This window comes from Poecilia formosa, unplaced genomic scaffold, assembly GCF_000485575.1.
Source record: "Poecilia formosa unplaced genomic scaffold, Poecilia_formosa-5.1.2 Scaffold114, whole genome shotgun sequence".
Lineage (NCBI taxonomy): Eukaryota > Metazoa > Chordata > Actinopteri > Cyprinodontiformes > Poeciliidae > Poecilia > Poecilia formosa.
Window position 1 is genome coordinate 37,276 of NW_006800053.1, and position 12,645 is coordinate 49,920.

The window sequence follows — 12,645 nt, forward strand, 5'->3', positions numbered from 1 at the left end:
TGGCCTGCATCCCCATCCATCAGCTCCATCGGGTGTCCTGATATCATCAGATCTGCAGCCAGCTCAGGGTATTTAGTCCAATCAGGCTGTCGGCTCAGTGATAGTTTCCTCAGAGTTTGATGAGCTTCATAGATCTGCCCCATCTCTCTGAAGATGTGTTCCAGACCAAAGGTTGCTGATTGAAGCTTTTTGGACAACAGTTCAAGCTCAGTTTGTTTGTGTTTTAATAGATCAGATTTGTCATGTTTCTTCTTCAAGACCAAGACCTCTGACCAGGTTTCATCATATTTTTGGAGAATTAAAGGAAGATCATCTGTGGAGAGGGCATCTATGAGGATCTGAGTCCATGTCAGGAAATATTCTCTTTCTATTGGAGGCAAACGCTGGAGGCTCTGAGTGAACAACCTCATCAGTTTACTATTGGACGCTTTACACTGTTTCTCTCGTAGTTCCATCAGCTGATGAGTCTTCTGGGCCTTTTCTCTCTCAATGTCTCCCTTTAGATGATGCAACTCTTTATTGATTTTGCACCAGTCATACCAAAGTTGACCTTGGCAGGGGAGAAATGTATCTTTGATTTTGGCAACGTCCATCCCTTTAACCAATTGAACTAGTTTCATTGCAGCAGATTTCCCTTCCTGGCAGATTTTCTGATCTTCATCCACTTTGACCCCAGAGTCTTTGGCCATAGTTTCCAGTCTGAAGGATGTGTGGGGTCCAGACAAAAGGCTTTTTATAATCTTTTTTAGTTCTTCAGAAACATTCGTCTGGCTCCTTTCTTTCAGACCCAGTTTGTATTTTTGAGGTTCCATGTGAACTGCACTACACTCATTGTCAGCAATGAGAATGATTAGAGGCTTTGAAGACTTGTACAGTGTCTCTATAACTACACTGCTCTCCTGGCTTTTGTCCAGAGTTGGCACAAGAACAACAATGACTGAAGACATTTCAGTCAGGATTTCACACTGTTTTACATTTACTAGAGAATCCCCATGAAGATTACAGAAGGCAATGCAGTCAGTAAAGAAATCATTGGGTTTTCCAGCAGGACAGTACCAGGCAATCTCTGCCACCCCATCCATCAAATGACGAGATTTGGTGCTGCCTTTACAGTTTCTGTGGAAGAATGTGTCGTGGCGGTCGTTGATCAAGGCATTCATCAGCTGAGATTTGGACAAAGACATGGAGCCCAGTCGGAAAAATGAAACCATGGGAGTCTCAGCTTTGTAGATTGGCATGCTCTTCATGGTGACGGTGGTTGTGTTTTCTTTGATTGTGCTTATTTTCCATGTTTTTGTTAATTGTCTGAATGTCCACAAAGGACACTCAATATTTGATGTGAGAGGATCAGGAACAAGCAGTGGTAAGGCATACTGACACTGTGACAACTTTGTGATCATTTTCTGTTTAAGGAAGCTGTCTGAGCAGTGAAATACTGCCATTTGAACATCCATTGGGTGAACATGATTCTCTTTTGACTGATCTGACTCCGTGTTAGTGCTGTAAAGAGCACCAAAGTCACCTTTATCTGTATCCTTGTTTTTGGTCACTTGAACAGCCTTTGAATCGCTCACATCTGAAGCAATTCGCACAGCGATGTATCTGGCTCTATAATCTAATGTCCATAGCCTCTGAAGAAAAGTACAAACTAGATCTTTCTCCAAAACATCATTGGTCTGCTTGATAGGTGGACCTGTTTTAAGAAATTCTGCTGGGGACCATTTGTTCCTAAGTTCAAGCCTTTCAAACAGCGCTTTAGTCTCTCTTGAGATTATTTGTTCATGTTCTCCTGAAGAATTGTATAACGGCTGGAAAGAATACAAGGATTAAAATTAATTTCAGGAAGCACAAAATATCAAGCATAAACCATTAAAAATAAAAAATTCTGACCTTTTCTTTGTTCCCTTTCATCTGAAGGGCTCCTGCATAATAACAATTTATTTCCCAAATTAATCAAATGTTATTTATAACAAACATTGTAAAAGTGTATAACAAGTGATGATATACCAGAAATGGTTGGAGGTTGTGTGGATGGTTCCTGGCTTGGTTCCCAAGTGTTGATTCCAGACTTTTTTCCTCCATCTTCACCATTCATCTCCAAGTCTTTACCATCAACATGTTCCTATAACAAAAAAATATATTCATTACTATTCAGTATCAGTGTATATTACTATTATTGATTGGAATTTCAATGTAATAAGACCAAACATTACTCTAGTCTCAGTTTCACTCTTCTTTTGTCCTGCTGAGAGATAAAAGAGACTCACTACATGACATTTATAGCAAACAGACTTAGGGTGTCTTTCACTTAGTTTTACCTTCCTTGCTTTGTTCTCTGCTGTCATCATTCATGTGTGAACCTTCATTGTCAAAACTTGCCTTAACAAAGAAAGCGGAGTACTTAGCAAATAAATATTAACCAGACAATGTTGGGAAATTATGCTGTAAATGGTAAAGATCAAACCAGCAAAACAAATATTCTTAAGATCAACTTAAAGGTGTTCAATCAGGGACTGTTGGTTATTTTAACATTTTATTATTATTATTTCTAAAAACCACTTACAATTCTAATTTGCATTAGATATAATATAAATTAGAATAATTTGCATATTTAAGAAAAAGATCTTAAATATCTTTTAAGATCTTCAAGTTTTATTTCACAAACTTGAACCTAAATAAAATAGAGTAAATCAGCAAACAACTTCAAACAATAATTTCAAAGTAATTTCAACATACCTTTAATTTATTTTCGCTCTCTTTTTCTTGTCCTGTAGAATTATTTGGGAAAACAAGAGGCAATGGACATAATTACAAAATAAAAATTGATTATATAACCAATATCCACATTAGTAATCCTAGCAGTATGCTACCATGAGCTAATGTCTTGTGGGTGGAATTATTTGGTTACAGTTATGACATGATTGGTTTGGCTGGGTTTTAAGATAAAAAAATGTTTATTACTATGTTGCACATCTACTAACCTAATGCTTTTTACGTTGACAGAATAACAGTATGAACACTTTGAAATAATTGAATTTTGTCACTACCAAAGCATGTTAAAGGTGGAGATAATAGAGATAATACCAATTGGGTAAAAATTGTTAGGCATATGTTCCCTTTTTATGATATAGTGAAAATGTCAACATTACATTCAGGAACTGGCAGCAAGTTAAACAAAATTACAATGGTGTTAGGAGACAAAGACAAAAGTATGAAGTGTCTGTGCTAAGTGAGACAAAATACAGTATGTGGATATGTATAACAAAGGGGAGGTGTTCATAGCTATGCTCAATGTCAGTGTGGATGTGTACATTTATAAGCTTGTGAACACTGTCCTTGATAAGTGATGGAGCGTTTATCAGCCAGCCTAGGTAAAGCTCTGATTCAGCTCCACAGATGTCATGAGGAAAGGGAATGGGTAGTGGGAGAGCATCTTTTTTACACAATATCCAGGAGAATTTGTCTCGGGAGAATCCCTCTCTCTTGTCCCCTGAGACAGGGGAGCCTATTCGGTAACACTTTATTTGAAGGGGGGTGAATAAGAGTGTCATGACACTGTCACAAACACCTGTCATGAACAAGAATAAGCCTTCATGAATATTTATCACTGTAGTCATAAAGCGTCATTCGGTAAATTATGACACTTTTAATACAAAGTTGACATTATTCAAAATGTCTTTGTCATGACAACTTGACATTAACCAATAAATCATTATTGATATAAATTTGTTATAAAAGTATTACTGATTGCACTTTAAAAATTAGGTGACTTTATGTTATTAAAGGTAAAGTTTAAACAGTAATGATTTCTTGGTTAATGTCAAGTTGTCATAACAAAGACATTTTGAATAATGTCAACTTTGTATTAAAAGTGTCATAATTTACCGAATGACGCTTTATGACAACAGTCATAAATATTCATGAAGACTTATTCATGTTCATGACAGGTGTTATGTCATGTTTATGAAAGTGTCATGTCAGTCTTATTCACCCCCCTTCAAATAAAGTGTTACCGCCTTTTCAGATAAAAGCAATTGTTTTGGGTCAGGCTGACTCTTAAATTTTTTCATCTGTCTTAAAGTCTCACTGGTAAATATCAATGGTGTGTCCTAACCAGATACCAGAATCACCTCAACTGGCTCATCACAACATAGAGGAGCAATGGCTCTACTCCTAGTCCCTCCCAGATGACTGACCTTCTCCTCCATCTCTAAGTGAAAGCCCAGACTCCCTATGGAGAAAACTCATGTTGGCCACTTGTATCCGTGACCTTTTTCTTCCAGTCATGACCCAAAGCTGATTACCATTGAAAACAGTAGAAACATAGATCGACCAGTAAATCGAGGACTTTGCTTTTTCACTCAGCTCTCTTTTCACCAACACAGAACGGTGCATCAATCCACTTGTCAATGTCCCGCTCCATTTTTCCCTCATTCATGATCAAGATCACAAGATACTTATACTCCTCCATTTAGGTCAGGACGTCCTCGCCGATCCAGAGAAGGCACTCTACCCCAAGACCATGGCCTCAGATTTGAAGGCACTGATTCTCATTCCAGCCACTTCACACTTGTCTGCGAATTGCTCCAGCAAAAGCTGTAGATCGTGACCCAGAGTAACCAGTAGGACCACATCATCCACAAAAAGAGAGATGCAACCTTATGGCCACCAAAACGGATCCTGTCCACACCTTGGCTGTGCCTAGAAATTCTATTCATAAAAGTAATGAACAGAATCGGTAATAAGAGCAGCCTGGGCAGAGTCCAACTCTCACTGGAAATGAGTCTGACAGGGACCTAACGGCCCATATCAAAGGGCATGGTACTTCATACTCCCGAAGCATCCCCACCCACAGGATTCCCTAAGGGACACGGTCTTCTCCAAAGCGTTCGACCACCCAACTACATGTAGACTGGTTGGACGAATTCCCACGCACCCTTCAGGATCCTGCTGAGGGTGTAGAGTTAGTCCAGTGTTCCACGACCAGGACGAGAACCACACTGCTCCTCCTGAATCTGAGGTTCAACTATCCGACAGACCCTCTTCTCCAGGACCCTAGTAGACCTTGCCATGGAGGCTTAAGAGTGTGACCCCTACGTAGTTGCAGCACACTCTGCGGTACCCCATTTTGAATAGGACCATGGGACCAACATCATGGTCTGCCAATCTAGGGGAACTGCCCTGTTTATTCAGTATTGCAGAGTTGCGTCAACCAACACAACCCTACAACATCCAGAGCCTTAAGGAACTCCTGGCGAATCCTTCTGTTTTCCTAATTTCACAAGAGGTGACTGTCAAAACTCTGTCAACTCTTTTGCAATTTCCATTAATATTTTGGGGCAAAAATTATCTGATGCATCTCTCAATATGTATGCTTATGATAAGTTGTCATGCAAACTCAATTTTCCTGGCTTCTAAGTGTCCATAGGCTGCATTTGACATTATTCTGTACGATTTGTTCCACCTTAAGCTAGCATTTAATGCTGAACAATGTGAATACTCATAGGGTTCAGTGAATGCGCATATGAAACTGATGGGTTTGGTACCTCCAAAAAGGTTAAGAACCACTGCTTTAGTGTTAGATTAATTTCTTAGTCCCCTGTGTACTCTCCCTGGTCCTCTCTGCCACTTTCATCCTTTCTCTCTCCTTAGTCTGCTCTCTCCCCTCACACCTGCAATCAGTTGGCTAATAACCCCATGCCCATTGTTTCAGCATCCAAACTCTTTCTCAGTTACTCCTTGCTGGTTCCTTCCATTATTCCCTGGTTTCCCACATTCACCTTGTGTCTCTGGTTGGCTTTATGGTTTATTTTTGTTTGGCTTATACCTTGGTAAATATATTCATTTATAAATAAGTAATTAGTTTACTACCAATGTATCTTACTTTTTATATGCCACCTAAAGAGACTACAGTCTCCACTCACAGGCTTTAATTACATTCAGAGTTCCTTCTGTATGTGTAGAACTTGGAAGGCTTTTCTTGTTTTTTAATATACCGAAAGCAGTTACTCTGAGTGAGTGTTTGGTGAGATGAGATGTCATAAAATATACTTATTTGCACACATGTAACTCGCTTAGTTTATGCTCTTATGTTTCATGATCTACTACAGGTGATGAAATGTACTTTCTGGTTTGATTGTAAAGTTATTGTTTTTGTCATGTTACCTTTTTCTGATGATTGATATTGTCCAGGATTGACTTCTGCTAATCTGGATATGCGGTTTTCCTCCTCCATGAAATACTCAAAAGCATCCTGTTCATGCATAGAAAATATAATGAAATTTACTCGTACTATTTATTTTGGCGTAACTTAACAAATTGCAGAGGTGTAGCAACATTTAAACTGCAAAAAGACACCAATAAGTGATAACAAACAAACAGGGTAAAAAAAGTTGTTGATGTTTACCACTATGGAAAGTAGTATTTACCTCAGCTTCATCGGGACTCTCTGTCTCGTCAGCTGCAAAATGACAAAGAAAACATGTTAATTGACCTGCTTTTACACATTCATGTTTATATATGAAGCAGAGGTGGAAATGACAGTGTATGGTGGTTACAAAAGACACATTGAGTGGGAAGAGATCTCTCAGGAACAGAGTAAGATAAACTCATCAAGGTTTTATTATTCTGATCTATCTGCACAAGCAGTTGAGGGTGTGAAGGCAGGGCCCCACTCCTATGTTTTACCAACTACACCTGGTGAAATTGAAAGGTTATGAGTTTATGAACAGATATCAATATTTTTGAAGATAACTGTGGTTGACAGTGCAGGCAGATCAACCACATGCCTGCACAGCAATATATTACAACGCTGTGATTCAGTGTAGATTCTGGAAATGACAGCCTTCTCCCAGTGCTCCCAGTACTGCAGAAATACACCGCTCAGTCAGAAACAACCAATCAAAGCCAGGAGGAGGGTCTTAGCGGTGTCAGTCATTCTTGTGTTCACTTGCTCTTTGCTAGGCCATAGCTGTTCACCACAACATATCCTGCTACGAAAGGACAGTTCGAATAGCCACAGAGTATTACAGTAACGGTAAGTTATTTTTCCACCATTGGCACACTGTGTAGTGTACAGGAGGTTGTTTGGCAGTGCTAAGACCTTCCCACTGGTTCTGATTGGTTGTTTTCGATCGGAGGTGGTGCATTTCTTCAGGCTACAGTGGCAGCTCAGGGAGGAGGTGGAAGAGCTCGATATTTTCACAGAATATCTGTCTTATATTATACTGCCATGACATTGTGACAGTTTAATAAATATGGACAAAGAACATATTTTTTGTAAATGTTACATACTGCACATGTAAGCTACAGATAATAAATTTGTATGACTACCTAATTTCACAGGACAGGTAATTTTAGCCTTTGAACTAAGAAATAGTTTTATTTTAAGTGACCAAGCAATGGATTTATTAAGAAGATTACTATTGCAGATGAAACAAACTTTATAAATCTTGTCTGTAGCTATTGTAAAACCAAAAATACCAAAATATTATTATAAGGTATACATCTCTTCTATGTAAATTGTAAACAAGAGCAGAGTCTTGGTGGATGAAATAGATTTTATTAGAAGGATCAAAGGCTATCACAATAATTTGCACTGTAAGTAAAAAAAAAAGAAAAAGATTCGTTATCCTCATATTAAGAGTCTTACCTGTTCTCAATGTTTCATCTAGATTGGTTTCTTTTCCTTCAGTCATTCGTCTACTTTCAAAAACCATAGCATCTATTTTTTCCAGAAGGGTTATTATCTCATTTATGTCCATCATACTTCTTGTACATGTATGGTATCTTTTTTCAGAAAAACTGCTCTTTGCTTTCAGGTTCTGAAGTTCATTTTCACTATTTTCATCTGAGTCATCTTGAGTCACAACTGTCATCACATGAGAGCTGTGCTCCTTTCCCAGTGTTTTTTCTAACCACTGCAGTCCAGATGTATACTGGTTTTCATGCTGGTCATTTGATACCAGCAAGATAAAGGCATGATGTTCTGGAATTACTGGAATCATGTCAAATCTTGGAAACCCAAGCAGATTAATTACAGAGATCTGACGACCCAATAGGTCATAGAGTCTGGATGAAAACTCTTTCTCATGTATCTCCTGGTCATGGTCCAGTAAGATATTTTTCGATCCAATCTCAATGGAATTTTTGTTCCCAATTAATATAAGTGTGAGTGGAGGAGTCACTGAAAAACAGAACATGAGTAATGTTATAAATGACAGAATTTTTATAGAAGTCTTTGAATAAACATAATCTTTGAAATCTTACCTGCATTCATTGCTGACATATTTTCATTTCCATCTTGAACATTTTTCCTCACAGATCTCGAGGTGTTGAGCATCATGACTATTGATGACTAAAGAAAATACATTTAATAATCCATCATTTAGCTGTAAACATAATTATATACAATAGTACTTCCCAAAATGAAAGTGTATAGCTTCCACATACTGGTCTTAGCCTATGTATGTATGTATGTATGTATGCATGCATGCATGCATGTATATATGTATATATGTATGTATGTATGTATGTATGTATGTATGTATGCATGTATGTATGTATGTAAAATACTTGCTGAATCACACATAAGCAATATAATATATTGCCTCACATGAACCCAGACGTGGCATTGCGAGGTGAGGTTTTGTAAGGATGTTTATCCGTTTCTGAGTTTGGTTTATATCAGTTATAATGTATAACTGGCACCTTTAATGACTCTGTGATATTACAATGGAATTTCTGAAGCTGCTGAGATTACATCTCTGAGTTCATTTGGATATAAACTTGTACAATGACTTTGGAATTTGGTTTATTGAAATAAGCAACTTCATTTGAGTTAACTGATTCTCCTTCAACTAAATGATCTTCTTTTTTATTATCTAGGAACTATTTCTAACTCTATCCTTTCTGGAAAATATTTCAAAGTGACATTAGGGATATGGCCTACATGTACATCAGACACAGACATGCACCTTAACTGTAAATATACACTGGGACTAGTTCCATCATATCTGACTGATTTTTTTTACACCCGGTATGGACTTTCTTCTCAGGCCTTTTCTGGTTCCCAGAGTTGGGACAGATCTGGGTAGGACAGCATTTAAATATTCTGCCCCCTGTGCTTGGAATGACTTTCAGCAAGAGTCTAAATTGACAGAGAAAGTGACTCTCAGTGAACTAAGAACATTGATGAAAGGCCGTGAAGAAGAAAGTTTTAACTGCCATTGCTCTTAATAGTTTTGTTTTTTATTAGCTCTGTCCTACCTGGACTCTTTTGTTAGGAGGTATTGTCTTGGGTAAGCAAGAAAACAGAATTAGAATAATCAAACCAGTTCATTACAAAAGAAATATACAATATAATGTATAGTAAGAACAGAGAAATAGTTTACCATTTCAGTTCTGGACCACAGTTATGAGTTCTTATGGGAACAAACATAGTGTGACCCCGAACAATAAGATCCAACTCCTTTTATGCCTCCAAAGTATTTAAGCTCCTCCCTAAAAGGGTTTTCCCCTGTGAAGTCAGTTCCTTAACATATTTGTTCAATGCTGGGTGTCAGCAACCAGTTCTAATAATTTTTCTACTTGCATAGTGTAACATGTGATGTATGGATAGAACTGGCAGAGGCAGACATCCTCTGACCTAATCAACACATCTTACACATTACAGTCTGATTAACATAATGAAAACTTAAGAAAATAGAAACCTTAACAGGTAAACATGATCCTGTAACAGCTGTTTTTCTTATTGTATCCTTTAATGCTTTTAAAACTAAACAAATGCATTTCTCTGGTTGAATGTAAATGTTATGTGTAAATGGTGCTGCTGTCTTGCCAGGTTCCTCTTAAAAAACAAGATTATAGATCTCAAGGTTGTTTTTTTAATCTGTTTGAGTAAAATTTATTATTATTAAAAGTATTAGTTAATCATTTAAAAAGATCCATCAGTTTTTGTCTGTACATGGCAGGTTAAAACAAATTCAGGCTTTTGTGCTTTGTGGTTTACTCAGTACAACAAGGAAGTCTAACAGGTCAGTACGCACACTGATAGGGTGTGGTGAAGAATTAAATTAGATTTTGTCTTTGCATGTTATAATTCAAGAGAGTATAAAATGCATGTGTTATAGGAGAAAGGACATTTCTAAGCATTCACTCCTACATCCTTTTTCAACTATTAGGCAAATTAGCAAAACCCTTCTTGTGAAAAAATATTTTAAATCAAAGTATAATTTACGTCATTGTGAAAACTTTGAAAAGCTCCACTTACCTTGTTTCGTTTTTACTGATTTGGCTTGCCTGCGGGATCTCTGCACAGACCACTGCAGAATGTGGCTCTGTTTCTGTTTAGCCAGAAATCTTCTGGATTCTTGTTTTTAATGGGTCTTCCCCTAACAAACTCCTCCTCCTGTCTATTGCATCATCCAGTGTGAGGAAAAGGAAACTGAAAGTGAAGATTGTTTTTTTTTTACCACATAAACCACATAAAATCTTACTTGTTGGAGAAAGTGACAGGTCAGCTAAATGAAAACATAGAAAAGTTAAAATGCAAAAGGAGAATTTTTAAATCTTTGAAGATAACATTTAACCTTCAAAAAGCTAAACATGTTTTATTGACAGCTAGAGCACAATAGTAGTTTCCACGTTAAATTCCCAGTTCGACCAACGTCTGCCTACTCAAGTATGCCTGCCTATATTGTTATGTCCAGCTGCCGTCTGCTGGGTTTCATCATGCAGAACATTGCATGATGAATGTTATATTAACATTAAAAAATAATGTTAATAATTATACAGCTTGTGGAGAAAAAGTCGAGCTCATCCCACTTCCCCATGCTGGAGATTTTAGTTTAATAATAACAATAAATAAAGTTATCTTTAAAACTGAATGCACAGGTGACATCAAGACCCAACAGTAGAGTCAGACGGTAATAAAATTAATCTGGTTGTGTGTGTTGTTATTGTGTCTTGCTTTAATTCTACTTTTTTCTATTTAATCATAAAAAATCATAGTCAGACAGAAAGAGAGTTATGAAACAGGAAGAGCAGGTTTCCTGGAGAAAGAGGAAGCTTCCAGCCTGTTCAGATTGCTCATTTTGAGCACTAAAGGTTTAAGGAATAAATTCTAAACATTTTGAGTAATTGGATAAAACCCAGAGTAAAATACTTAAATTAATAATGATAACTTATGATTAAGCCAATAATTAATATTGGTTTAACCAGTGGTTGATGTTGGTTTGATTATAAGAATATTTACTCTTATACTTATGAAAGTACTTAAAGGTGGAAGAAGTAACTGTAACTTGGTGTCAAATAATTAGAATAATGAATTATTCTTGGTTTCTTTTAAGAAATGTCTGTAATAACACATTATGATTATAAGAGTAACTAATAAGTACTGGTTATTATAATATTATAAGTGAATGCTAAATCAGAGAAACTAAGGGGTTATAAATGTGATTTTGACATTGAACTTGAAATGGTGTAAAATGTGTAACTGTAATTAAAGGTCACTGATGTTGTGTTGGAGGTAGATGGTAGGTGAAAAGTCAGGGGGAAAGAGGAACGGCTAGGAGAGCGGAGGTGACCAAGACCTTATTGCTAAACTTTAACTTTCCTAAGAAAAGGTTAGACGCAAGAGGACTGTTGAGCAACTTGGGTCGTTAGAACAGACATAATGTCATGTCTCCAAGACGGTGATGGATATGAGATCATCGGTCCAAGCAGTCAGCCAATGAGACGGGCACAGTAACAAAGCTAGCCAATGCAAATGCACTACAAATGCACTGGCTAAGGGTGGATAAACCCTTTATAAGGTGAGTGCAAAAGAGGAATCGTTGGTTGGATCCTTCAGGCAGCTCCGAGCCAAGATCGAGATGGACAAAGAACTCTGCAGATGAAGAAGAGCCGGAGCCACAGAGCCGAAGACTGTTCTGCATATGGGGACCAACCCGTTAGCCCCGCAACATGTGGCTTCAAATTGCATTTCTCTCATCAGCTGGGTTCGAGACCCCAAAGAAAAAGACCAAGGCAAAGATGAAGATAAATACAAAGGCAAAGAACAAAGGCAAAGAGGAAGAACTGGTGTGTTCCTTCCATGAGACCAGCTCATCTACATCTCGAAGGACCAGAAAGATCGTGAGACGAAGAGAAAGGAGCTACAGAGCTGCAAGACAAGAAGGAGAGGGCCGCTACGAGCATGAGGAAGTCACCCTGAGGCCCGAGACCTGCCACTCTGACTCAATACTCTTCCTGTACTGGGAGCCTCCTGCTGCTGCATCACCTTTTTCATCATCAGGCCAGTTCTGGGGTTCAAAATGCCAAACTCCATCCCTCTCTCTCAAAGTTTTCCTTTTTTAGTTCACAGTGTCAGCATTAGGGAAAGATAGGCTAGATTATTGATTTTACTTATTTGATTATTTCTGTTACTGAATTAAGCTGTACTGACCCTTGCAAAACTGCCTTACTAATAAAATACTAAGCATTTAGAAAATCTAAAAGATGTTGTGGACATTCAGTTAATGAGTCACCTTAAAGTTCTTTGATGGTTGTAAAATAGCTATGAAGTTTGATTCTGGGAGGAGAAAGTGGAAAATGTTCCATAGGTTGCTTTGAGCCAAAACTAAAACAACACCCTTGGGACTCGCC

General features: G+C 37.7%; 1 protein-coding gene across 1 annotated transcript in view; it reads right to left on the minus strand.

Annotated features, from left to right (window-relative positions):
* Positions 1–10,461, minus strand: part of LOC103143704 (interferon-induced very large GTPase 1-like) — a 14,963-nt gene extending 4,502 nt beyond the window's left edge. The window contains exons 1-11 of the mRNA XM_016675439.1: positions 10,271–10,461; positions 8,269–8,356; positions 7,652–8,185; positions 6,429–6,460; positions 6,166–6,253; positions 2,737–2,768; positions 2,319–2,379; positions 2,214–2,242; positions 2,008–2,122; positions 1,891–1,922; positions 5–1,808 (exon numbers count right to left, since the gene is read on the minus strand). Coding sequence (XP_016530925.1) covers positions 5–1,808; positions 1,891–1,922; positions 2,008–2,122; positions 2,214–2,242; positions 2,319–2,379; positions 2,737–2,768; positions 6,166–6,253; positions 6,429–6,460; positions 7,652–8,185; positions 8,269–8,344 — 2,803 coding nt within the window. The 5' untranslated portion in view covers positions 8,345–8,356; positions 10,271–10,461. The remainder of the gene's footprint in view (positions 1–4; positions 1,809–1,890; positions 1,923–2,007; positions 2,123–2,213; positions 2,243–2,318; positions 2,380–2,736; positions 2,769–6,165; positions 6,254–6,428; positions 6,461–7,651; positions 8,186–8,268; positions 8,357–10,270) is intronic.
* Positions 10,462–12,645: the final 2,184 nt, after the last annotated feature.